Source organism: Myzus persicae, unplaced genomic scaffold, assembly GCF_001856785.1.
Source record: "Myzus persicae strain clone G006 unplaced genomic scaffold, MPER_G0061.0, whole genome shotgun sequence".
Lineage (NCBI taxonomy): Eukaryota > Metazoa > Arthropoda > Insecta > Hemiptera > Aphididae > Myzus > Myzus persicae.
Genome location: NW_019100803.1, coordinates 305,970 through 330,687, shown reverse-complemented (window position 1 = coordinate 330,687; position 24,718 = coordinate 305,970). Strand labels below are relative to the sequence as shown.

The 24,718-nt window shown below is 30.3% G+C and overlaps 2 protein-coding genes across 3 annotated transcripts in view; one reads left to right on the top strand and one right to left on the bottom strand.

Annotated features, from left to right (window-relative positions):
• Positions 1-24,718, top strand: part of LOC111026186 (adenylate cyclase type 5) — a 125,095-nt gene that overhangs the window by 32,022 nt on the left and 68,355 nt on the right. For both annotated transcript variants that reach the window (XM_022304213.1, XM_022304212.1), the window contains exon 3: positions 917-1,153. In XM_022304213.1, the coding sequence (XP_022159905.1) occupies positions 1,007-1,153 (147 nt within the window). In that variant the 5' untranslated portion in view covers positions 917-1,006. The remainder of the gene's footprint in view (positions 1-916; positions 1,154-24,718) is intronic.
• On the bottom strand, positions 18,928-24,177 carry LOC111026187. The gene is made up of 3 exons (XM_022304214.1): positions 23,880-24,177; positions 21,506-21,627; positions 18,928-19,216 (listed from the first exon to the last, which is right to left on the bottom strand). The coding sequence occupies exons 1-3, from the start codon at positions 23,910-23,912 to the stop codon at positions 19,015-19,017; spliced, it is 357 nt and encodes a 118-aa protein (XP_022159906.1). The 5' UTR covers positions 23,913-24,177; the 3' UTR covers positions 18,928-19,014.

The following is a 24,718-nucleotide window of genomic DNA, read 5'->3' as shown; positions in this document are numbered from 1 at the left end:
AAATTATTTTATAATACAATTTGTTGTACTAGACTATTTATCTCAGAAATATCGTATGAATATTTAAGTAAGTAAGTAACTTTTATTGGATGTAATGAAGTCACAAAAGTCATGTTAAAATATTTAATTTCCGGCAGCCGGCGAGAATTCGTACTTTTTTAAAAGCCTCGTCGTCGTGCATAAATATCCAATAGATTTTTTACAATGCATAAACCCGAAAACGTTTCGAGATTTCCCTCGGTTAATTTTTTCAGTTGTTTAAAATTAGAGTCAGCTGTTAAAATAATTAAACGCCGACATAACATTTAACAAATTTGCGAGACACGCGAAAAAAAATGAAGGAATAATAATAAAAAAATATTAAGCACGAAGAATTTATCCTGTAAACGTCCGGTAATATATAAGTAATAGGTATTTACTCATAATAAACATATTGCAGTAATATAGGTACGAACTTGCATAATACCATTAAACATTATGGTTGTATAATATATGGGGCGCCGACTACTTAACCCGTATCAACACGAATGACGTGTATAATATAGTGTACGGACGCCGCTCTATCCGGTCCCGGGCCGGAAGTTAAAAAACGTTGTTCGGCAAAAAAAAAAAAACGACCGACTGGAAAAGTATTTAAAAAACAATAACAACACGGTCGAGCGGACCGCCGTCAAAATATCGTCGGTAACGTTATTCGTATAAACACTATAAACTAATATATGAATCACATAACAATATATTATATTATTATGTACGCTTTTCCGGCGAGCATTGTGTCGCGGCGGCCCACACAATATATGTGATTATGTACGCGAAACACGCGAAACCCATCAGCCGCGAAAACTTTAGTGTGTGCTCTCGTTTATTCGCCTGTGTAATGTTTTTCTTTTCTTTTTTTTTTCCATGCGATATCAAGATGTTGACATAAACGGTCGAGCACGCTTGGAGGTCGGGTCAGCCCCTCGGGACCACGGAGACGACAACGGCGACGACGACGACGGCTGCGATGGATACGGCAGGAGCCGGAGGAGGTATCGGAGGAGTAGGAGCAGGTGGAGGAGGCGTCCTTGGTGGCGGAAAACAGCAGACCAGAGCGTGGCGCAGACTGAGCTTGAAACAATACAAGAGAGCTCCGACCCAGGACACAGCGGAGGTGAGTGTTTTTCTCGGTTTCGCGTACATATATATATATATATATATATATATTGTTTATTTATTCGCCCTTTTTTCCGTCTTCCGCCACCATCCCCCCCCCCAAACACCCCCACCCCCGCCTGGACCAGATACCGTTGGCAATTTGTTCTTCCTTAACGTGGTAGCTCTAGCCGGGGCCGTGCAACGCATACACCACCGCCACGGCTGCCGAGTAATTTCATTACACCGGCGGAAGTAACTATACTGCGTACATACCTAACGTGTGCGTAATATATATTGGGCGCAATGCCCGCGGTTAATTCGACGACCTAAAAACACGACCCGCACACACGACGATCGTCGTCGGTAAAAACGAATTACCTGTCAGTTGTATTATCCTGAGCCTCGCCGAGACGTATGTAATACGGGACCGTGAGCGCCGGGTGAGGTCAGTGCGGCGTGTACGCCCCCGCATGGCTCGTGCTGCGCACATCGAACGGGAGCTCGACGGCTACGCCAGAGAGAGGACGTCGTGTAGCCACGGCCGCCGACATGTTGTGTGTGTGCGTGTGTGTGTGTTTGCGTTTGTCTCACCTGTGTTTTCTACCGAAATAGGCCTATGTTATGCCAACTGTGCCTACCGTCTGTCCTAGTCGTCGGATAAAACTTTTGAAAGCAAATTTGATTTTTGTCATGGGGTTTATTCGAAATAGATTTTTTACTAGACCCTTCAGAATTTCAAAATGAGTTAAAAACTTAAAATAAGTTTAATATTGTAGGTACTACATTAAACTTCATCATGATGAATTAAAATATTCTGTTTTCAACACTTTTAACGATTAAATGAGGTTAAAACGTTAGATTACAATTATTATTGGAAGATAGTGATACTTTTGACCAAAAAAAAAAAAACAACCCAGAACAATTGATATTTGTATAGTGCTTTGCTGATACGTGCTTGCTAGTTCGGGAACGCTCCACTATATTTTATAGTTATACACTCTTACTATATGCACACATTTCCACTCGCGCAAATAGAAATTGGCAAATATTTATCTCTTTAAAAACGGTCGGGTTCGAAAAATAATATTCGTCTAGGTACTCATGCGGTTTAGGTGTTCTACCTACGAGTTTTACCTACAGCCTACAGACATAATATTATGTATACTCGCATATCTTTTAGGTAGGTGTGTCGTGTATTGGCCGCGTACATTGGGTGACCATATTATAATTTATATATTTTAAAAAAACAGACATTTTATTATTTTACTCTGAATTCGAAAAAAGCTAGTTCTCCACTTATCGCTGATGACAATTGTTCGTCATCATTCCGTGCTCGTTATTTTTAAAACTGTCGATTGTAAATTATATCTTACCTAACTTTGGTTTAAACAATAAACTCAATACAATATACAGTAAAAATACAGTTTTTTTTTCCTTGTGCATGCAGGTTTTTCTTTTCGGCACATATCATTATTGTTCAAATAAACTTACGGCATACAAATATGCTTAAAGTCAATACATCGGGCTTAAAGCTAGACAAAAAATGTCTCGTTCGACGTTTGCAGTCGGGACACGGGGACAAAAATATGATGCTCAAAAAAAGGATGAATTCGTTTTAAACGGGTCGTATACTGTGTTGGTCATCTTAACGCCGCCATATAATACGCGTTTCATACCGTGACGGCTATTTTCGGTCCGCACACGTCACGTGCTCAGACCGACGTGCGTATGTAATATAATAATTTCACGGTGTAGGTCGTACGGACCGGTGAACTAAATACTGCGAACGGGCCCTAACGACCACGTGTAATCACGACCGTCGTGAGCTCCCTTAACGGGGCAGTGAGGGTCTGTCGCGTAAGGGTGGGTATGCCACGTGAATGTGGGTGGGGGAGGGTCGTATACACTGCCTCGTGATGCCGCCGGGGCGATCGGCGTCGACGGAATCAGCTCGGTGCCTACAATATATCGTTATTATAATAATTATTGCATGGGACTGTATGGTATTATTATGCTATTCCCTTCGGCGTATTCCGCGGTCGTAAAATGTTCCTGTATCGACTCGAAATAATTACAAAATATTTTCCACCTACGCCGAATCCCTGCGAAAACGACTGTATGTATATCCTGCGTTATAATAACCACGTGTAACAGTGGTCTATAATATTATACACAGCAGTTTACCAACGTGGGTGCGGGGTAGCGGGTCACATGCGTTCCAATGCGGTCTGTGTGAATTCTGAAGTGTTCGAATGTCGTTTGTTGCACGCGTAAACTCCTTCTAAATCGTTGACTATCACAGTTTTTTTTCGATTGATTAAGAAGGGAGGGTGACTCTCGAATTGTCTTCCGAAATAGTGTATAGGACATATAGGTAGGTGACCTATTTTCACTCGAAGTGACTCCAAGGGGATTCGGTGTATTATAATAGTACTACCAATTATTTTATCGATGTCCGCAATGTTCAAAAATATTATTTTTTAGACCTATTTCCCAGACAGATTAATTTGTCGAGTACTTACAATAATCTGGTCCATCACTGATTATCAACTAAAGATTAGTTGACTATCGTTTTCAATATCACCAGTTCAACAAAGTCAACTCCAGTTTCGTGTGCGTAGCTAAATCATTATAAATATATATATATATTTTTTAATTTTTATTCAGACGTATTTTTTTATACAAGTCTATTTACTAAAATAATTATAATTATTTTTTAAGCTTAATTTACGTTAAATAAATCGACATTGACTTATAAGGTAGGTGGTCAATTAATGAAATAAGTTAATATTTTTATGTTGGACCTATATGCTTCTATATTTTATCGACGTGTATGCACTCAAAATTGTTTTTAATTTAAAGAAAATTGATGTTTGTGATTTGTACTAGAAATCGATTAATTATATCTATCAGAGGCGATTTCAGTACAAGAGTGTCATTACCTAAATTAGGAGGCAATTCAAGTGAATGATATATTTTTGAAATAGGGTTTCAATTCGAGTAACTTTTTTAAAAAAAAATTACGGAAGGCAATATTCGTGTACGCCCACTGCGAGTGAGACCTGTGTGAATTTTAAGTGTTCTCGAATACGTCTCTTCCAAAAAAGTGTAATACGTTCTCAATCGTACGATAGTTGATCAGCAAGTGTGTAAAAGTGTTGTTTGATTCGATTGATTATAGTGTTATGTGTTCGAACGTCAAATATTCGAATTATAAAATAAAAATTGAAGTAAGTCGAACTTAAATAATCTAAGCATGATGCACACCTTGCTGGGTAAGGGTTATTTTTCAAAAGTGGGCATGATAATGAAAAAATAGAAATTGAGTTAATTAAGTTAAGATATATTAAAAACATTAGTTTATATACGTTAAAAGTAAACAGTAACAATATATAAATTAAAATTCTTAAGTCAATATGGAGAAAAATATTAAATTACCCTACTTAAAATAAAGTTATAATTAATTTTTCTAATAATATTAAATATCTACTACCTAATAGTAACAACTAAACATTTTGTTGAAAATGCATTATAGTATTTATTTTTATTAAACATTAACTGCGTAATGGTCCACGCAATTACAAATTTTCAATAATTAGTTTGTTTGCTTATTTTTTTTTTAAACCATCTTATTAAACATAAAAATAGTCAATTAATTATAATTAACTATACATTTTTAATTTCACATTAATTTCAAAAAAGTTTAAGTTATTATGCAATCGATAATTAATCTAATTATTTATTGAATTAGTTAAAAAATAATATTTTAACGTGTATTAATACCCATCTTTGTTATTCTAATTATAAACTAGTTTTTATTTTTTTATGTTTAAACATATATTATTCGAACCCACGACTTTATACACACCTGCATACATTCAAATAGATGTAACTCACCCGCGGATTGTTGAGATGTTATAGGGTAACCTGGAATAATGGGATAAGACGAGAAATACCTAATGTTCAACTCCTTGTACTTCGTTGCATGTTTAAATAAAACCCTTACAGCCTTACATATTAAATGAGTATAAGTATAACGGTATAAGAAAGTTCATAAACTTTTAATGTTTTTACTTCAAAGGATTAAAATTTCATTATTGAAATAAAAAAAAAAATTATATGCACCATCGTAGCCAACTCTATGAGGTGCAGAGATGTGAGATGAGCAATTTCGTATGTAAAAAATATATAAATAAATAAATAAATACGAAAATGTGCGATCTGCAGAATAAAAAGAACATTTAAATTAACATAGAGCAAAAAAAAAAACCAGATGACGAGACGGAAGTGACCAATGATATACTTCTCTTGAAAATAGATTCCTAACATATTTTTCTAATATCTGAGTAATTATAGTACTATACTATTCTATAATATGACCTTGTAAAATTTGCATTTTCACTACATCATTCCATACTACAGCAGTTCGGATTGTGCCATTCATATCTATCTATATCGAGATCATAAGTTTGTGGAGAAAATTATTTAAATCTCCATTGAGCTCAATGTCTATTATAATTTATAACTTAACAAGAAATAGATTGTTTTCTCTTTAAAAATAGAATTATAAGTGTAGGCTTAGAAATCGTCCCATGCCTAGTCTAAACTCCACTAAAGATACATACTGCGTTTATAAATCATTAAAGATACTATACAATCTAAAATGTATAATATTGCACTCGATGATTTTCGAAATAAAAAATATAATTTCTCTCGTGTCGAGTATTCAGTGCGTAATATTTACTATATTACGTAATAAGTGTACAATGCACTTATTTTACTTCCAAGATTTATAAATTAAAAGTATAATGAGCGATCTCTAAGGATAAATTCGAAATGATGGTCGGATTTTTTTTTTTGATAATATATGTAGGATAATTGTTTAATATTTCAAAAATCATAGACGATTAAAATAACTCTAATTAACACTACAATTTCACAATAATTTAACAAGATAGCTAAACACAATATTATTATTTGTTTGAAATAAGTTTAACCATTCTTAATTGTGAGACTGGTATCAATATTATAATAAAGTTTCATGCATTAGACCTTTTTAATTATTTTATTTACACTTCGAAATAATAAAATATGTTACTTTAAAGCATTTGGACAGAGAGATATATAAAACAAATGTCTTCAATACTTAAATATTTATATTATATAAAAACGTGAACAAATAACAAATTATAATTTACTTATAGTTCGCGGAATAGTTTATTTTTATACATCGTATGTGTGTGAAAAGCTTTTATTAATTGTATAATGAGTTGAACCAATGCAAAAACAACATTGTTCGAAAAAATTTCCTTTAATAGAAATACATTTAATAAAATTTTAATTTTAATTTAAACCATTTTCTGCTCAAAAATAGAACAAACGTTTTAACTTAATAAATAACTTTCTTATATACAATAATAAAACATATACAAATACTATTATATAATATTTTATTATTAATTATTATGTTCTACGTCATTATCTATGTAGGACAATTGTAGGTACTTTGAAATCACTAAACAATATCTAAAAATTGTTTAAAAACCAATTAATTCATGCATATATATACCTTTATATATTTAATTTAATAACATTTACTTAATTTTTGAACTTAAAAACTTGATTAATATTTGATGAACCATTTTTCGGTTTTGATACATGAAATTCTAACTTTTGTCCTTAATCCACTTTTACATACATTATTATAAATCCATAACCTTAAATAACAATTTTAGAGATGCAATAAATTAAATTTATTTTTTATGAACTTTTCAATTAATAAATGATTATTTTTTGAAAAATATAGACAACCTGATTTCATAATAAATTTTAACTTTGATATTTCACTTAAATGTTTTCATTAAAACGGTTTACTTTACTTCAAAAAAAATATTTACTTTATCACATCGTCTATATACAATGTTGATTATTTATCATATTTTTTATCATGTAAATGCTTCATTAGTTATTACTTTTACTTATTAGTATTAACTAATAAAGTTACATATAAAAGTAATGAGATATCAGTTATAAATACCTGGGTAATAAGAAATATTTCTGGAATAAATTGTAGTAAATAATTATTTAAACTTTTATCAGCATTTATTTGACTGCTTTATAATTTATAAATACAATCAATTCAACCTTATTGGTAGTGTTGGGTGGCGTGATAACGTAGTGTTGTAGTTATATAAGTTTATTGATTAATATATAGTATAGTTATATATAAACTTGTACACAGAAATCATTTTTAAAACTTTGAAATTTATTTTCGTGTCATTTGTTTACTTCTATAAAAAGAGGTTTGGCTATTGGCGTTATTCAACTTTCCAAGTGATCTATGTTATTTGCTGCTGCCGAAATAAATTTATGCAAAAACTCTAAGTCCCGATGTTTGAATGATGAAAGACACATGAAGGATTATTTATTACACTAACACAATAAGCCATAATCAATATTCTGATCCCAGTAAAGGATAAAAAACTTTAGCTCTTGTTAAATATAAAAAAAAATAATTGTGTTCGTATTGCCATTTATTTCACATGTATAAATATAAAACATGTAATAAACTGTTGTTTAATATGTATAAAACTTGTACAAATAAAAACAAGACCACACATCCATGGAATATTGTGCACTGATATTCATAATAACAGTGAATTGGATGGTTGTATCAAAATAAGGATTTGTCGTCATAACACAATGACAATTTAAGAAATCACTCACATTTCTAGTTTTGAAGATAAAATGAATACATTTAAGTTGCTCATTATTTTAGTAAACGAATCAAGACAATTATTACAATTTTCGGGATGTTTTTTTGCGAACAGTCATTTTACGGTTTTAATTAAATTTTTTTTTTTTTTGATCATTGTAGTCAATTTAAAGCTATATGTGAAAAATTATAAATTGATTTCATTGTTGTAAACTACTATAAATACGACACTGAAAGGCTAAACAAATTCATTCTTGCAATTCAATATAGAATTTTAAACTAATAATTTTTATACGGCAAAATAATTGAACAAGACTAATCAAACAATAAATGAAAATTCACGTGGATGTAAAAAAAACAGTAAACTATATACAACTTTTTGTAACATTTTGAGTATTTGACGTGTAAATAAATTATAAAAAAAAATGTTTTAACAAATTATGTGATGGGAGTTTTTATATTATATATATTTTTCTTCAGTTAATGTACACTAAGTATAACTTAAATATTTAAAAATAAAATAAATTATATTTTCTCTTACAATACCTATATAATATAAATCAAGATTTCTTCACTGCAATGTTTGGGTAAAACATCATATGATACCTACTTATATCAAAAGCTATCAATTTCACTCTCAAATGTCTTCGCGAGTTTGTTTCTGACTCTTCCCAAATTTGTACGAACCATTAAAGTTTCAGAATAAAATAATGAATATTTATTAACAATATTTTCACATGTTGATCATTTTTCCATGTTTACTTTTGATCCCTTTTAATGGTATGATTAATTTATGGAGATACTTTTCACAAAAACGAGGGATCTATTCGGCTAAACAACATTACTCTTTATTAGATGTATACATATACTATAATGGTAACAAAGTTGCATTGGTTAGATCATTAAATATTTAGAAGGTGCGGAGTTCTGTAACGAAAAACTGGACGAATGTAATATAATACGGTTGTTTAAACAAACTTTATACTTTTGTATTTATTATTATAAGTCAGTTGGTTGTGTTATTATTTATTAAATATGTTTGGAAGTATAATAAAATAAACTTAGAATAGCTGGTGTTTAAACCGTACATTAAATTCAAGTTAACATAAATTATTAAACTAATAGACCACGTAAGACGTAACCATAAAGATTTGTCCTTGACGCTAGAAACTTCCAAATCGCGGTACACCATGAGTGTGACTTATAAGTTATAACTATAGAAAATGAAAACTCTCATTGTATGATTTTTTCCTTACTTTGTATTTCGGTACGGTTTGTTCGAAAACCATTTTTCCAGTATGTTAATCATACATAGATACGAATTGTATTATTTTATTTTATATTTTAAATATATTATAACGCGGCGTTATAGATAGGCAATTTAGCTACATCACTTTTGTGGAATAATTTTTTATTTACATCATCTTATAATAATATTATAATAATTATTGTTAAATACATTTTAATTGTTTTTGTTTTTCACTGTATTTCAAAAATACAAAATAAAAACGAAATTGTCATTGAATTTGTTAATACTATATCGAAAACGACCAAGCCAAGTGAAGTTATTTATAAAAAAAATTCTTTTAAAACCCTCGAACATAATAATATATGTTGTACATACAATAAAAATAATCCTAATAAGTAACATAACATTTAATTCTGTATATTGTTATTAAATCACATCGTTATATTCATATACTTACTTCGGATCTCTGAAATAATTAACATAAAAGTATCGAGCAGTATTTAAAGAAGAAGAAAGCCACTTTCACGGAAAGTTTCCGCGAAAATAAAATGTTTGGGCATAAACTGACCTTAATTTCACCGTAGCACAGACATCTGCGGTAAAGTTTTTCCAAGAATACAATTCGGCCCACTAATTAATTAGTTTTAAGATACATCTTCGAGTGGTGGTGTGTCTCGAAGCCACAATGTTTTCCCTTTAATAATTATAATAGTTTTGAAGAAATAAACTATTCGCTTTAACGGTTTGGTGTAGCATAATATTTTTACGGCGATATTTCGTAATACAATTTACATAATTCACATTTCCAACGAAATCGTAATTTTTACGGTGTCGTAGAAATTCGAGAGTAAGACCTCAAAAATATTTGAATTAATATCGAGTAAAACGATGACGGGTAATACGAGAAAAAACACCTTCCCTCAGTCCTATTTCCATACAAGCACATTTCATGTACCAGTTCATATTTTTCGTATATTATCAGTGTTAGTGTCTTAACTATGTCTTAGGTACATATGTATGTATTTTTCGTATTATTGTAATCATCAAAAATCATTAATTCAAATGAGGAAAATGTTGGCATTCGTTATCACGATATTTTCACCCAGTCAATTGTGATAAGGCGATATGGCGCGTGCGTAATTTACGTTCCCTCTGACAGTTATAATTATTTTTTTTTTTTTTTTGATTCAACGCATCCAATTCCTTTAGTCGATTGGAAAAGATCCAAGTATCTAACAGCATGCAGGCTATAAATCGTATTCATTTTTCCTTTAATAGTATGCACATTATTGCATTTTACAGTTTGTTAATAACCCCAAACGAAAACAATAATAACTGCAATAATAATATATAATAATATGTATATATTTTTGCCGTCCGGTTTCTTTCAGTACAAGATTCTTATTTTTTTTTTATTTCAATATGACAGCATTCTCGTAAATACGTCATGTTTTATGATCTCAGATACCTAATAGCGAAAGTTTGTCACATGTTTATGTCAAAACGTTGCAGTGAAAGATATTTTATTCTGAGATTCGTTTTATTTGAGGTCTAACAATCTCTCAAATCACGATTCGTTAAATAATATAACGTATTTTTTAATATTTCACCTCCCTCCTACACCACAAATCAAACACAATAATTGATATACTGTTCACTGGATGTGATCGTTGTTTTATTCCATTAAAATTGATGTTATTTTTACCTTCTTAAATAAATAATTGTACCTACCTATGTGCATGTAGTAAATAATAAAACAAAATCATATATTGCCACATGGGAGTTGAAATAATAATAATAATAATAATAATAATAATGTGGTTATTTCTTGGGACATTCGTTGAAATATGAAAACTAATTAAATATCCGTTACGTTGTTTCATGTATGTATGATTTTCTTTTGTCCATAAAAAGTATATTATAAATAAAAAAATCAAATAAAAATGCTATTATTGTTTCTCCAATCCAAAATTATTTTCTTTTTAAATAAAAATACAGTAAGTTGTTTAATGAATTGTAAAAAACCAATTGAAAACAAAACTAACAGTTAGGCAGTCGAAACGCCTCTTTGAAGCCGAAATGCTACAGTAAAAAATAATGTATTCACGTATATTAAATATCCATCTAAGACAGACTTAAGACCATATTTGGTATGATGAGCTACTTTTCAAAACCAAACACTTATCCTACTTATATACCTTATACGATTCAATTATTAAATATCAGTTTATAGTTTTATACTAACAGTATGAAAAAATAATTTAAATTTAATGCCGTGTATCAAATAAGAGTCGGTGTCAACCAAAGCTCTTCCAACGTACTTTAAAAAATACTAGGTACCTACTCTAATAGCTAAATTTGTTGATGATATAACTGAAGTCTAGAATCTAAGGATAAAGAAATGCCCTCTGTCCGATACGAATTTAATTCAATTTCGTTTTAATCAAATATCACGAAAAAGACCACTTATTGTAGTATTCAAAGTCACTACGAAACAAAAAAAAGTAATTTCAAAATTCTGTTACCTACTAAACGGTGTTACTTTTCTTTACGAGTTTCAAAGTGTTTTAAATTTTCAATATCATATCTATGTAGTATAATGTACTTGTTATTTACATCAAATTATATTTTAATTTATATTTTAATGAAAAAAAAACAAAATGGCCTAGTATCGTTAATAGTTTATAAATACAAGATGTTTCGGAGAAAAATTATAATAAATATAAACGCTTCAAGTTTGTAAAATTAATTTACTTTAACGAAATAACAAATTTTATTTTAAGCTTTTATATTTTACCACGTGTTAAAATATTCAACTTTTTTAAATTCAATTTTTTATCTTATCAGCCAACAAAATAAATTAGGCTTTCAAATAATTTATAATAAATTCATAACTAAATGTGTAGAAATAGCTCGATGATTTAAAGGCCGATAAAGAAACTTTAAAGTTACTAAACTATTCATAATAATTATAATTTTTAATTAACGAATAAAGAAATAATATATTGTGTACATAATATAGTATAATTTCTAATAGTTATATATAAGTACGTGTTATTAAATTGTTTTTAATTTAAATACATTTATCTTATCATTGTTTGTATTTTATCTATTGTATATTCAAAATAACGTCTGTGTTTGAGATTATAACTTGTTGATTTATTTTTATTTTTATTAATAAAATATAAAATGTTTATAATTTTACAGCACTTATGTTCTTCTTTAACTATAGTCTAAAGGTTTATCATATTATGATTGTTGAAAGTATTAACAATATTATGTTAGGTAAATAATAGATACATTTACTTATATTGGATTCTCTAGAGTCTGAAATTAAAATAACAAGTTATTAATTATTATTAATAACTAAAATAATGATGTTTAGTGCATTATATTTTTGACACAGTAAAAAAATTCATATTATTTAATTTATTATATTTAATGAAAACTACATTTGAAAAAGCATGAAAAAATATATATACGTGTAGGTACTACTAAAAATATGGTTTGATTTTGATTGAATGCATTTTCTAATTTTACACTATAACAAAATAATTCCGTTGTATTATTAAGCAAACAAAGTACCTATAACATCGTGAAGCAGTTCTCTTGAAATAGACTTCGTATGAAATAAATATTAGTAAATAACTATTTATAATTAAAAACTATAAATCCAATTTAAACTCGTTAAATTTTCTGAGCTCAGAATCTATTTAGAGATCAATTCAATGTTATAAAGCAGCCATTCCCCTTATTTCTTATACCTTCCAATTACCTCTTCAAATTACAAAATAATGGGAATGTACAATTTTTTATATAAAATCAAAAAATTTCTCAATCCCGTTTAGAATTTAAACTTGATATGGTAATTAAAAATGTATGTTACACATTTTTTTAACGCTAGCTTACCCTTATAATTTCCAATCCAGTAATGAAAATATTAGGATAAGTATATAATTTTTGATTTTTTAGTTTCTACATTATTATGAAGTTTTTTTCTGTATAATGTTATTGTGATTTTAAATGATATTATGTCAACAAATTCAAAGAATATCATATGAAAAATTGAAGTATTGAAAAACAAATCACTGTTTTTTTTCTGGATAAAATAAAATTCTCGTTAACTAGAACGCCAATAATTCGAAATCCCATACATTTCATATTTCTGTTACGTGGTAGGTAGACATTATCTATAAGAACATGGTATACTGAATGTTTTTATACCTCTTGAGGATTGTGTTCTCGAAAATCCACTACATGGGATATACTATACACTATATATGTAGGATGAATGGATGATTGGCTATAAGAATATTCAAATCGTATTGTTCAATTAATTTTTATCAAACCAAAAAATATACTTACTCTTATTCGACTATATGGGGCGTAGCTTATTTTAATGAATATCTGAGTGAAACCAAAAAAACTTTCAATTTTGTTTTTACGAAATAACATCTGGAATATAAAAGTATTAAGGGTGGATAAATTTAAAAACGAAAATATTTTTCCTTAAAACCTGGAAATAAGATAAATAATTCATATTGGCTCAAACGGAAACAATGGATGATTCTATTTTTGTTATTTTCCTTTAAACCAATGTAAAATTTAAAATACTGATCATCCAAATTGTCCTAAATATAATATTCTGTAATCCAAAAGCTGAAATAGAAACTTCTACAAAGCCTAAGTGAAATATTCGGATTACAAAATGAACGGAAATGATGTGTTAACCAACGATTGTGAGTACTAATCTCGTTTGGCTCAACTCGCGGCGTCGGGATAGTGTTGTTCCATAATTTAAAACATTTTATTTGAAAAAATTTAAGCTGTGCAAAGCTTACCACATACATTTTTAAATTTCGAATTATTGTTGGTAAATATATTATGAAGTAAAGATTTTTAAAATGTTCAGTGCAATTTATAAATAACATCGCTGTGTGAAGTTGAAAAATTTAGTGCAATCGAAATTTTAAACATTTTAAAAATACTTATCGTATATTTTAAAAACAATAGTTTAGTCTACTGTACACGTTTTATCTAAAGTAAAAAACAATTAATAAAGTAAGATAATGGATGGGCAAATCAAGAATATAAAATCGTATTAGCTGTACACCTTTAGTACCTCAATTAAGTTTGGAATTTAATTCAGAAATTACTAGGACATAAAGTGGGCATGGTGTTTGTAGAGATTGCAAAGCAATTATCAGTGGAGCTTTATTGGAATTTCAATGCCAGCTTGGTAGTACATAAGTTCACAAAAGGAATCAACTAGTGTAAAACGTTTTAACTATTACACTATTATTATTAAGTCACTGTTGCACAAAATATTATGGAATCCGATTGTTCGACAACCTATGTATATTATGTTCAAGAACAGCGTTGGTACAGTGACGTATTTAGGTGGAGGTCCAAGGGTATTGGACCCCCCTCCCGTTGAAAATACTCCACTGCCTAGGCATAATATACATAGGTACCTACATCAGATTATTATCGTCATTTTGTGCAGATCGTAAGACCAATACTCATGTCAGTCGTAAAAAGCGATCGGTCGTCTTGTGAGAAGTGAATCACATGGTTTATACCTACCTGTTATTACCAACGTAGGTACCCATTTTACATTATTACCGCCCTGCGTGTAGGAGGTGTCCAAGCCTAGGGTTACTTAGTTTTATTTTATTCGAAATCGCTTGTAGAATATAGTTTTTCAACGAAAAAAGTGTTGAGAATTTAGGATGACGATGAAATCGATTATAACGCGAGACACAAAGGTCGGCTTTCTTATTGTTATTGCTCGTGTGTATATGTCTACGCGTGTATGGGTTTAGAGCTAATTACTAGAAAGGTCGTTGTTTGCGTTTTTTCTGACAAAGTTTTATAAAGGATCCATTATGACGGTGACGACGGTGCCAGTAACGTGTGTGTGGGTGCGTGTAGGAGAAGGGATTGATGAACTAGAAATAAAATATATGATACGACGAGGATGGCAGATCGCCGGGGAAGAGAGTAAAATAGAGGATTTCCGAGTGGTCGACCGGGGGTGTTTGGCAATTAATTTTTACACTGCCGCGGTTTGCACTTGTCATATTGAATATTATTACTATTATTATTATTATTATTATTGTAGTATTGCGGGTGGTCCACGTATATTACTACTATGTGTGCTCGTGGTTCAATTAAAAACATCATTAAACACCCAGGGTTATAAATTCCAGACGTTCTTTTGTGCGTGAAATCCCGGTTTTATTATTTTTTATTTTACTTCCCGGGTTTTTCTTTTTCATGGTGATCGTTCCACCAGTTTCAAACTATGTATACACTTTTCACCGGCCATTTTAACTTGCAAGCGACTGTCGGTCCTGGCCCAACAACTGTGATCCTCGAACGAATACGACGACTAAAATCGAACCATAAAAATACAGTCATCGTTACGAGTCCCGAGACCAGTCGTAAGCCGCATCGGTGCTCGGCGTATATTACACGAGCACTGCACAATGTTTGTCCACGTGCGCATAATGTAAACACCGTTGTTTTTAATACGTGAGCGGGCTTTAAATCGTCACAAAATAATAGTATACAACCGTCTTTTGCCGAGCTGGTTATAATTTATTAAGTAGGAAGGTATTATTTCTGTGCTCTCGAAAACTCGACGACCGTAACTTTTACACATAATATTATAATATTTACTCGGCAACAGGTGTGCTGTGCTACAACATCATCACTAGGGCTTGTCGTTGAACGAATACATTCATTCATGGCCCTATTGGTAGATTTCAGAGTATGACTCCATAGCTCATGAGAAGATTTGATACATAAATATTAAGCCCGTAATATGGCTATTTGCAAAGTTCACACCTAAGAAAAAAAAAAAAATTTTGATCACAGAAGAGTGAGGATACTAAAATAATGAAATTAGAGAACTCTATAATTCTTTATATAGAACTCAATGAAATTAACTTTTCTCTCTCTGTCGCTCAACCTTATACGTCACAATTTTTTGTTGGACCTTGGCCGTCATCTGTTCGACTAAATAATAACTTTGGGGAGCTGTGTTAAGAATTTAGGGGAGGCTTTGGGGCCATCAAAACACTATGTATACATGTAACATGTATCCAGAGAGATAAGAAGTAGCCAAAGAAAATAAATGAAAAATAAAATGAAAACAATTTTAGGTAATAAATAAAAACAATAATTAAAATAAAATATCTTTTTCGCATAAGCTAGACCCAGACACGATTTGTTGGTGAGCCGCCGCTCGGTGACCCCTGGTCCCATATGGGGTACAATTTTTATCGTGGACTTTCTCACAGAAGTGTATAGGAACATCGCATTGTTATTTTAACTTCTGATCGACATCCCAACGAGAGTCTAGCCAACTATTTTATGACAACCGCTCAACCAATGCACTCGTAATACGAGCCTGATTTTACCATTTTAATACATCGGATTACCTATCGCTATATACAATACACGTTATTACATTGGCGTATATTTTATACCGTGGCGAGCGCGTGTCGGGAAATTCACCGGTCTCGCCGTTTGATGGTGAAAAAATTACTGTTAGAACCGTTTTTTTCGCGTACATAACCTACCTATATCGTTATTTTTCCAACCCCGTAACACAGTGTTCCCCGTTGCTTGGGATTTCGATTTTTCGGTAGGTATTATTTTTAATGCCCTCCTCATCAAAACAGCGTTTACCGAAATATATTATACTGACGTACCCATATAGCGTTGTTTTTGCGCGTGGCGTCAATATTATATGCAATCGATATTTAACATAATACGGGATTAATGATACCGTTGCACGTTGGCATAACATAGTACTCGTATATACGCGACCGTGCTTCGACGACCGTAATTGTGTGCAGTATGAAAAACGGATGTGTTCTGCCGTACACGGTTTGTCGATATTTGCAAAAACGGGTATTCGACTTGCTTTTCTTGCTTTACTGTAACCGCACCGTGTCATCTTTGAGGTCGATTACACTGCTACGCGCTTGTTAGTTTTTCCGTAATAAATTGCGAGTTACCAATCACAATAATAATATGAAATATTATAATAAACAGTGAACGCACTGTTAACTACACACATATAGCGATATATACATACACCATTATTATATTAAAGTTCAAAGGAGTGTGATATTGATATGTAGATACACAACACACATGTACAGTTGCCCAGTATACGTTTCCGTGTTTTGCCGACATTTCGACGGTAACATTCAAATACAAAATATATACATATAATAAGTAATAACCTATTGTATATTTAGACGTAATGGGATATCGGATATATATATATTCAGCTCTGAATAATATACGTGCATTATGTTTATATCTGCGTGTACATCACCTAAACTGAAACATTTACATACTTAAACCACGTACATGAGTTGGTGGGCACTGAGCAGTATAGTTTTCATCAGGAAACCCGATATTCTTTCATTTATATTTCCGATAAAATGGATAAACCGAAATTTTTATCATATTTTATGACGGTGACTAAAATACATGGTACCCCATACGATTATGTTTTTAAAACCTCACAACACATGTAGGTACGCGTTTTGCGATTGCCCATAATTCGATCCGACAAGTGGCGCTCTCCCCACGTATCGTCATGGGTTTTAAGATAAATTTGCCTCTGTAATCCATCAAAATGCGCTTAGACACAGCGGGTGTTAATTTGAATTTTTTGAGAAAACACGCGGCAATTTAAATAAGAATAATACACTCTAAACTTGGAAATATCGCGGTACTCGTTTTAATTAAAATAGTTTACTCAACTCGGTGCGTGTGAAAATGTTTATGAATCACTGGAACGTACCTACCTACTAGGAGTTATTCGTGATTAAACATCGTCATAAGCCCGTCATCCCGGTTGTTATAGAGTTTTCCGTTAACTAGTTATTAAAGACAAGCGCTAGTGCCGCTAGATAATATGAATTTTAAATTAATTTTTTTTTTGTCTACGGTAAAATCAATCAAACTGTAGGTATAATTTAGATATGGTCGTAAACACAATTCCGCAAACGTCTGTCGCTCACCAATTACAAAATATCTCACAGCGACATTTTTGTAGGTAATAATATAATATTCCGATATACGCTAAATTATTCAAAAACGAACAGTGTACCATACTTGTTGAAAAACACATCTCCCAGCTCAACTCATACAAGTCGACTATGGTAAACAAACGGCAGGAAAACCGTAGAACGCTGCAGCAACAAGATCGCAATAAAATATAATAAAATATTTCGTTCTGCAATACACACCCGCCCACCCACCCTCTCACGAACAAACCAACACACGTAATATATTGCGTGTGAAACGATGTATTTTATTTTTCAAAAATAATCGTCCAACAGTGTTTTGATTTGAGTGAAAATTCGCACTAGATAGCTCGTCTTATATTACATATTCGTATTATATGTTTTATGACGGCGATCATTCATTGAAGGTACACGTTCGATCGCGCTGGAGGGCCGCGGGGTGTACACAGGGCACTAGGAAAATAAATTATACATCTGGACGTTCGGTATTCCGATACAAACACTGTCACAGAAAATACACCATCATCATCATCATCATCATCATATTATTATTATTATTGTGTTTCAAGTACAAACGAGTTTGTTGTTTTTTTTTTTATCTAACGCCGACAACTCCGTATTTCATCTTCCGCTGTGTACACCTTCTATACTAACGTGTGCGAGCACGTGCAGTGTATTATATTTACAAATCGCAGTGAAGGAGAATGAGACGAACGAATACGATATGGTTTGCCATCGTGTTAAACATATTTTTACGTGTCTAAGTCGATTCGGATTGTCATAGTGATAATGATAGCAGTAATAACAATAATAATAATCGGCGCCCGGCGAGTGCTGCTGCACGAAACGGCAGTTTTTCATTTTTCCGCTCGTTTCCTGTCCACGAAATCCCTGTACAAGCTGAAATCCAGCCCGTTGTCCCGGATGAGTAACAGATGTTCGATTTCGTCGTTCAGCGTTTCGATTTCGCGAGACGCAGTTTCGATTTTTCTCTTCAATTTTTTCAACTGATGCTTCATTTCGCTCTCTGAATCGCCGCCGAGAATACAGTATATGTACCTATACATTGTACAAAATACAAAAATCTGTAGACAGTTTTCATTTAGTGCAGTCGTCGGTATTTTAGAGTTATGCGTAGAGCGACTTCAGAAACCGTATTGTATTATATATAGCTTTGTGCACATCGATCGGCCGACCGTACAGATGTACAAGACAATGGTCGAAACATTTTTTTAATGTATTTTTTCATATCAAGCTTTTGCCCCCGTAACATTAAAGTATCACATTAATAATCATGACATTTAATGTCGGTGTACCTACGCGTATACGTGTAGTACGCATGAAAAATCCTTTTAGTGATGTCGAAACGGTAAACTACCTACTTACTTATATTTTATATGGTGCAGAGGCATGAACGAACAAACAGAGAGTCATTTCATTTTAATGAATATGGAATGTCTGTGTTATATGATATCATAGAACCGTTAAACTATTCAAATTTACCGAGAATTGTGGGATAAATATTGTACGCGCTGCTGTGAAATCTGGAGTACAGCATTACTTAATAATGTGGGATAAAAAAGGAAATTAATAAAAAAAATATTATTACTTCGTTAGATATTTAGACCTGTTGTAGATATTACGATTAGGTTAGGTACCATATTATATTACACTTAAATTGCAATGAATCGTTATAGTAGTTGTAAACTGTTGTTTTCCAGCCCAGAATTTTATGTCAGTAAATTTAATATAAGATTTGAATTGATAAACTGTACCTATAAAAAATAATAGAATAAATGATGCAACATGTTCATGTGCCATTTAAAATGAAGATGAAAATCATATGAGTTAGAAATAAAACAACGAGCTATAATGACTTACTAAACTTATTACGAAAAGATTATTTTATTTCAGTACTTCATACTTTCATAAATAAATGCTTATTTTTTGTAATGTTTTATACATATTGAATATTAAACTATGCTAAAGCAAATAAAAAAAAACTTTTAAATATTAAATATTTTAACGAATTCAAATGTTAATATAAAAATACACTACTAAAATAAATGATATGGTAATGCTTTCAGAGCACATTAATATATTTTTTTAATTACTTCAATGAAAAATTTAATTTAAATTACCCGAGGGTATATGTGGATGATAAAACATAATTTCAAACTTATTTTAATGTACGAAACATTTTTAATACAATATAATATATTAATATTCAAAGCATTTTTACTTTTTATACAACACATTTCATTTAGAATTAACTTTTTTGACTTTATATTGTCACTGAATTTACAATATAAATATCAAACAAAGAATCATATTTTTATGAAAAAAGCTATTTGCTATAGTAGGTATGCCTGCTTAATTCTTCTTGTGAAAAAATTACAATCTGAGGAATTTCAATTAAAATGCAAAGCGTTTAAATGTTCTTTCTAAGTGTACCTGTTAAGGTAATAAAGATTTAAAAACCTATATCGAAGATCAGAAAATATATAGCTCTTGGTACACGAAAATATAAGCGTATTTGGCTCCATCGATAATGTGTTGTCATTGTAAGTGAGGTACCTGCGTGGTAATGGATAGGTGATATTAAAAAACAATTATAAACAAATTTTTATTATTAATGCATAAGTCGATTTTTGAATTCAGGCATTTAGGCATACAACATGTTAAATAATATGAATAATAAATAACTAGGGTGCATCAATCGAAATGATTCATAGTAACATAATTATTCTTTTTATTTTTTAAAAATGAATTATTGAAAAAAATTGTTTGATACTCGAAAAACACGGAGAGATAATTGAATACACTTCATAGTATAACAAGCACCCTATTATATAAAAAGTTTTGTATATTTTATCTTTCACATTTTTATTTTTAAATATTTTAAATCACACATACTAAATTTCAAGATGTACTTAAAGGGGGTGATGGCGTAGACTGACGTACATTGTGGTGATCAAAGCAGCTGGTTTACAGAGAACCCAAGTTTAATATACAATTATTAAATTTCGATTTAATATAGTATTGATATTGATTTATTTCAATTAAGTCCAATATTTGGTTATTTTCTGAACAAAAATTAAATATAATATTAAGATTTTTACATGAACCCGTTTCCATGAGGATGGCGTGATTTTGAAGATCAAGCGAAACCGTATCGATATCAGAATTAATTTTTATAATGTTTTGGCCTTGTCGTCTACCTAATCAGAAAGTATCGATCACAGAATAATTAGATTGAAGATAAATAGATACCTATAATATTAGTATTTTCTTATACAATGATTGGTTAAGTTCGTACAAGTTTCATTTAAAGAAAATAATATTTACTGATAAACGTTTTTTGGCGAAGGATTTTCGTTGAACAAACAATACAGTGCATTTGTTATAGCTGATACAACTCCTTTGCGTTCCAAGTACAACTCAAAAGCCGACCAGTCGTCAAAATTTACCTGTAAACATGTTTTTGTTACTTACAAGGTTTTTTGCACACACTCCGTTATTTATACATTTTAGAAGAAATATTATTTTAAAAATTATCGTTATTGTACTTGCATAATTGCGTATTATACTACGAAAAAACTCGCATTAAATGGAAATTAGAAACCAAAATCTAGTAATTCAAATTTGATACACACACCATACGCTCAAACAACGATTTTAACCAAAATTAAGACGGTTATTTTTTTTTAAACACAAAATTAAAGTTTTTGTTTTTTAACAACGACATTTAGTGAAACCGATACCAACCTATCTATTTATACTGAAAATAATAACTTAGGCTTATAACAGATATGATTTAGTTACAAAGTATAATTTCTTACAGATGAACAAAATGTTAATTATATAAAACCATTTTTTCGTTTTAATCTTTAAATACACTTGTTTTTTTATATGTTTCTGTTGACAGCTTATATTTAAATAGATTATACATCAACGGTGTTATATTCAAACACTATGCGCTGTTGTGCCACTTTCCAGCGATATTAAAAATGAATTTTCTCAATATTTCGTATGTACACGAAATGGTTGTTTATTATTATACATAATACATCCGTTATGAAAAATAAACTAATACCTTATAACATGAAGTATATTAATTTGTATATTACCTCGAAAATTGAACGCAATATTCCTCATAAGTATAAAATATAAGTAATACATGATAAGCATTTAAACTTTAAAGTTATAACTTTGACAACATTCATCCAAATTGTGAAAATTAGCATATTATTTTGTAGGCTTAAATGTACGAAATAACCTACGTATTGCTTTATACCAAAATAAATAACTTAAATAGCAGTAATTGTATATCATGAAATATACTCAGTACACACAGTCTTCGCTTAAAGTCGTTTTTCGAATGCAATGAGTTATTATTGGATTACAATTTTACCGTGATTTACTCTTCATAGTCCTCAATGATGATGTACTCGTACTCTCACACTCACTAAACAGAAGAGCGACTACTTTACTCTCTCCCTTTTTGAACTTACATTTTCAAAATATAATTAAAAGTTAAAATGACAATATTGTAGATATTTACAGTTTCCAACGTATGTTTTATTTGATTTAATATTACATTGATATTAATTATATTCAAAATTAATGGTGTTCATGTTTTAACACATCAGTTTTTTTAATATAACATTTTAATTGCGTAAATACAATTTACAACATTCAATATTATTTTATAATTTCATCCCTCTGTCTAAAAATAATTATCATTAGATATTAAATAGTGCAGAGTGGTTCACAATAAAATAATCTTCAGATTCAATAAAACAGACTGAGTATAAAACATACTATAATTACTTAAACACTTAATATCGAGACTATGGATTTCAGGAGTTTTTTAATATATATTTTGTAATTATTGGAAACGAAGTACTCTGATCGCTTATAAGTAATTATGAACGATGTACCATTAACATTATGAAATGATTTATGTATATATTACCTAGACTACTTTACTATGCAAAATAACTTTAACTTTCATAAAATTCAGTTGTAATTTGCGTGGCAAATATATTATATGTTTGAAGATTATTAAAATAATGAAAAATTAATTAAGTTACTATAGATTGATGATCCGTATAAGTTATAACTAACAAATGACAACGATAAATTTACGATTAAAAGTGATATTAAAAAAAAAAATAGCTTGTGCCCTGATGTAATATTAATTACAAACGTAGAATATTCGCATGATGGTTATTACTTATTAGTAATATTATTATTTTAAATTACAATTTAGCAGTATTAAATTTTTTATATGTTCTGGAGCTGCAATTTTGATTAGGCATAAAATAATATTTAACGAATTTTCTATCTGTAAATGATTAGCAATATGAAATTTTATAAACATATAGATATATTATAAAGTATAATGTGAAAATAAGTATTGGAATAATTACAACAATATTAAAAGACTTTTCTGTAATTAGAAAAGAAATTAACCATAAATCCACACGATCTCTACGTATTGATATAAATTAGGTGTTTAAATTCTGTAGGTTTAATAAATCGGATAGGTTCTATATATTATTAATGTTTAATTTGATTACTTGTTGTAAGCTGTGAGGACGACAATGACGGACAAACAAGTAAGAGATGACTAATTTATATTCAATAAAACTTACTGCAGATATTTTGTATACTACATGGTTTTCAATAATGGTAGGTACAAATAACTTTCACTCACATTCTTGCGATCAACCGCTGAATTTTTGTCCATTGCTCGTCAATAATGTTTTTTATTAGTCAAAATAATCTTTGTTGCACTAAATGCTATTATTTATTAAATTAAACGCAAAGCACTGAAAATACCGAGAGAATGTTATGATATGAATTATAAGTGATTTTTGACGAATCCATCAAAAAACCATAGATACCCACTTTATTACATTTGGTTTCAGCCAAATATTCTCCAAACTATGTAAAAATTTTGAACAACGTCACTCGGAAAATGTAATACGTTATATTAAATATTTTACCACAGAATCCAGGGTATATTAATTTATTACAATACAATCTGTTTGCTATAATGATAATAATCAAACTGATGGTATTATTATTCATTTATCAATTCATTCTTTAGAATTTGAGAAGAGTGAGGAATGTAAATGGTGTACTCTGATTTTACAAATAAATGTTTATTGTACTGATATATGCGAAAGTTTTATCACAGGATCGAACTAGACCGTGCAGACCCGCGTGTAACCCCTTTGCACTGGTGAACAACAAAAATACAATGCATTTTACGACATACGTTTGTTTTTCACATTATTAATCGATTTTTGTTACTTTGTTTAAAATTAAAATAATCTAAAACCATAATTAGTTATTTATGTAATTACATATAATAATATTTTGAACAGATTTATTTTTATTTTTAATCACATGTATATATGTATATAAGATTCTTTGATACTCAAAAATATGACAAAAGGTATTATTTTATGGAAATAATAATATCAACATTATTATTTCATTGTCATAATCAGTCTGGCTTCAGAGAGACTTAGACATTGTTAATGATCA

Excerpts from the sequence above, each read along its gene's own strand:
- LOC111026187 (XM_022304214.1), bottom strand. The coding sequence starts at position 23,912 with ATGGACAAAAATTCAGCGGTTGATCGCAAGAAT. Across the intron at positions 21,628-23,879 it reads CAGCGGTTGATCGCAAGAAT|GTAAATTTTGACGACTGGTC; the intron begins GTGAGTGAAAGT and ends ACATGTTTACAG. Across the intron at positions 19,217-21,505 it reads TCGCCAAAAAACGTTTATCA|GTACATATACTGTATTCTCG; the intron begins GTAAATATTATT and ends TACAATGTATAG.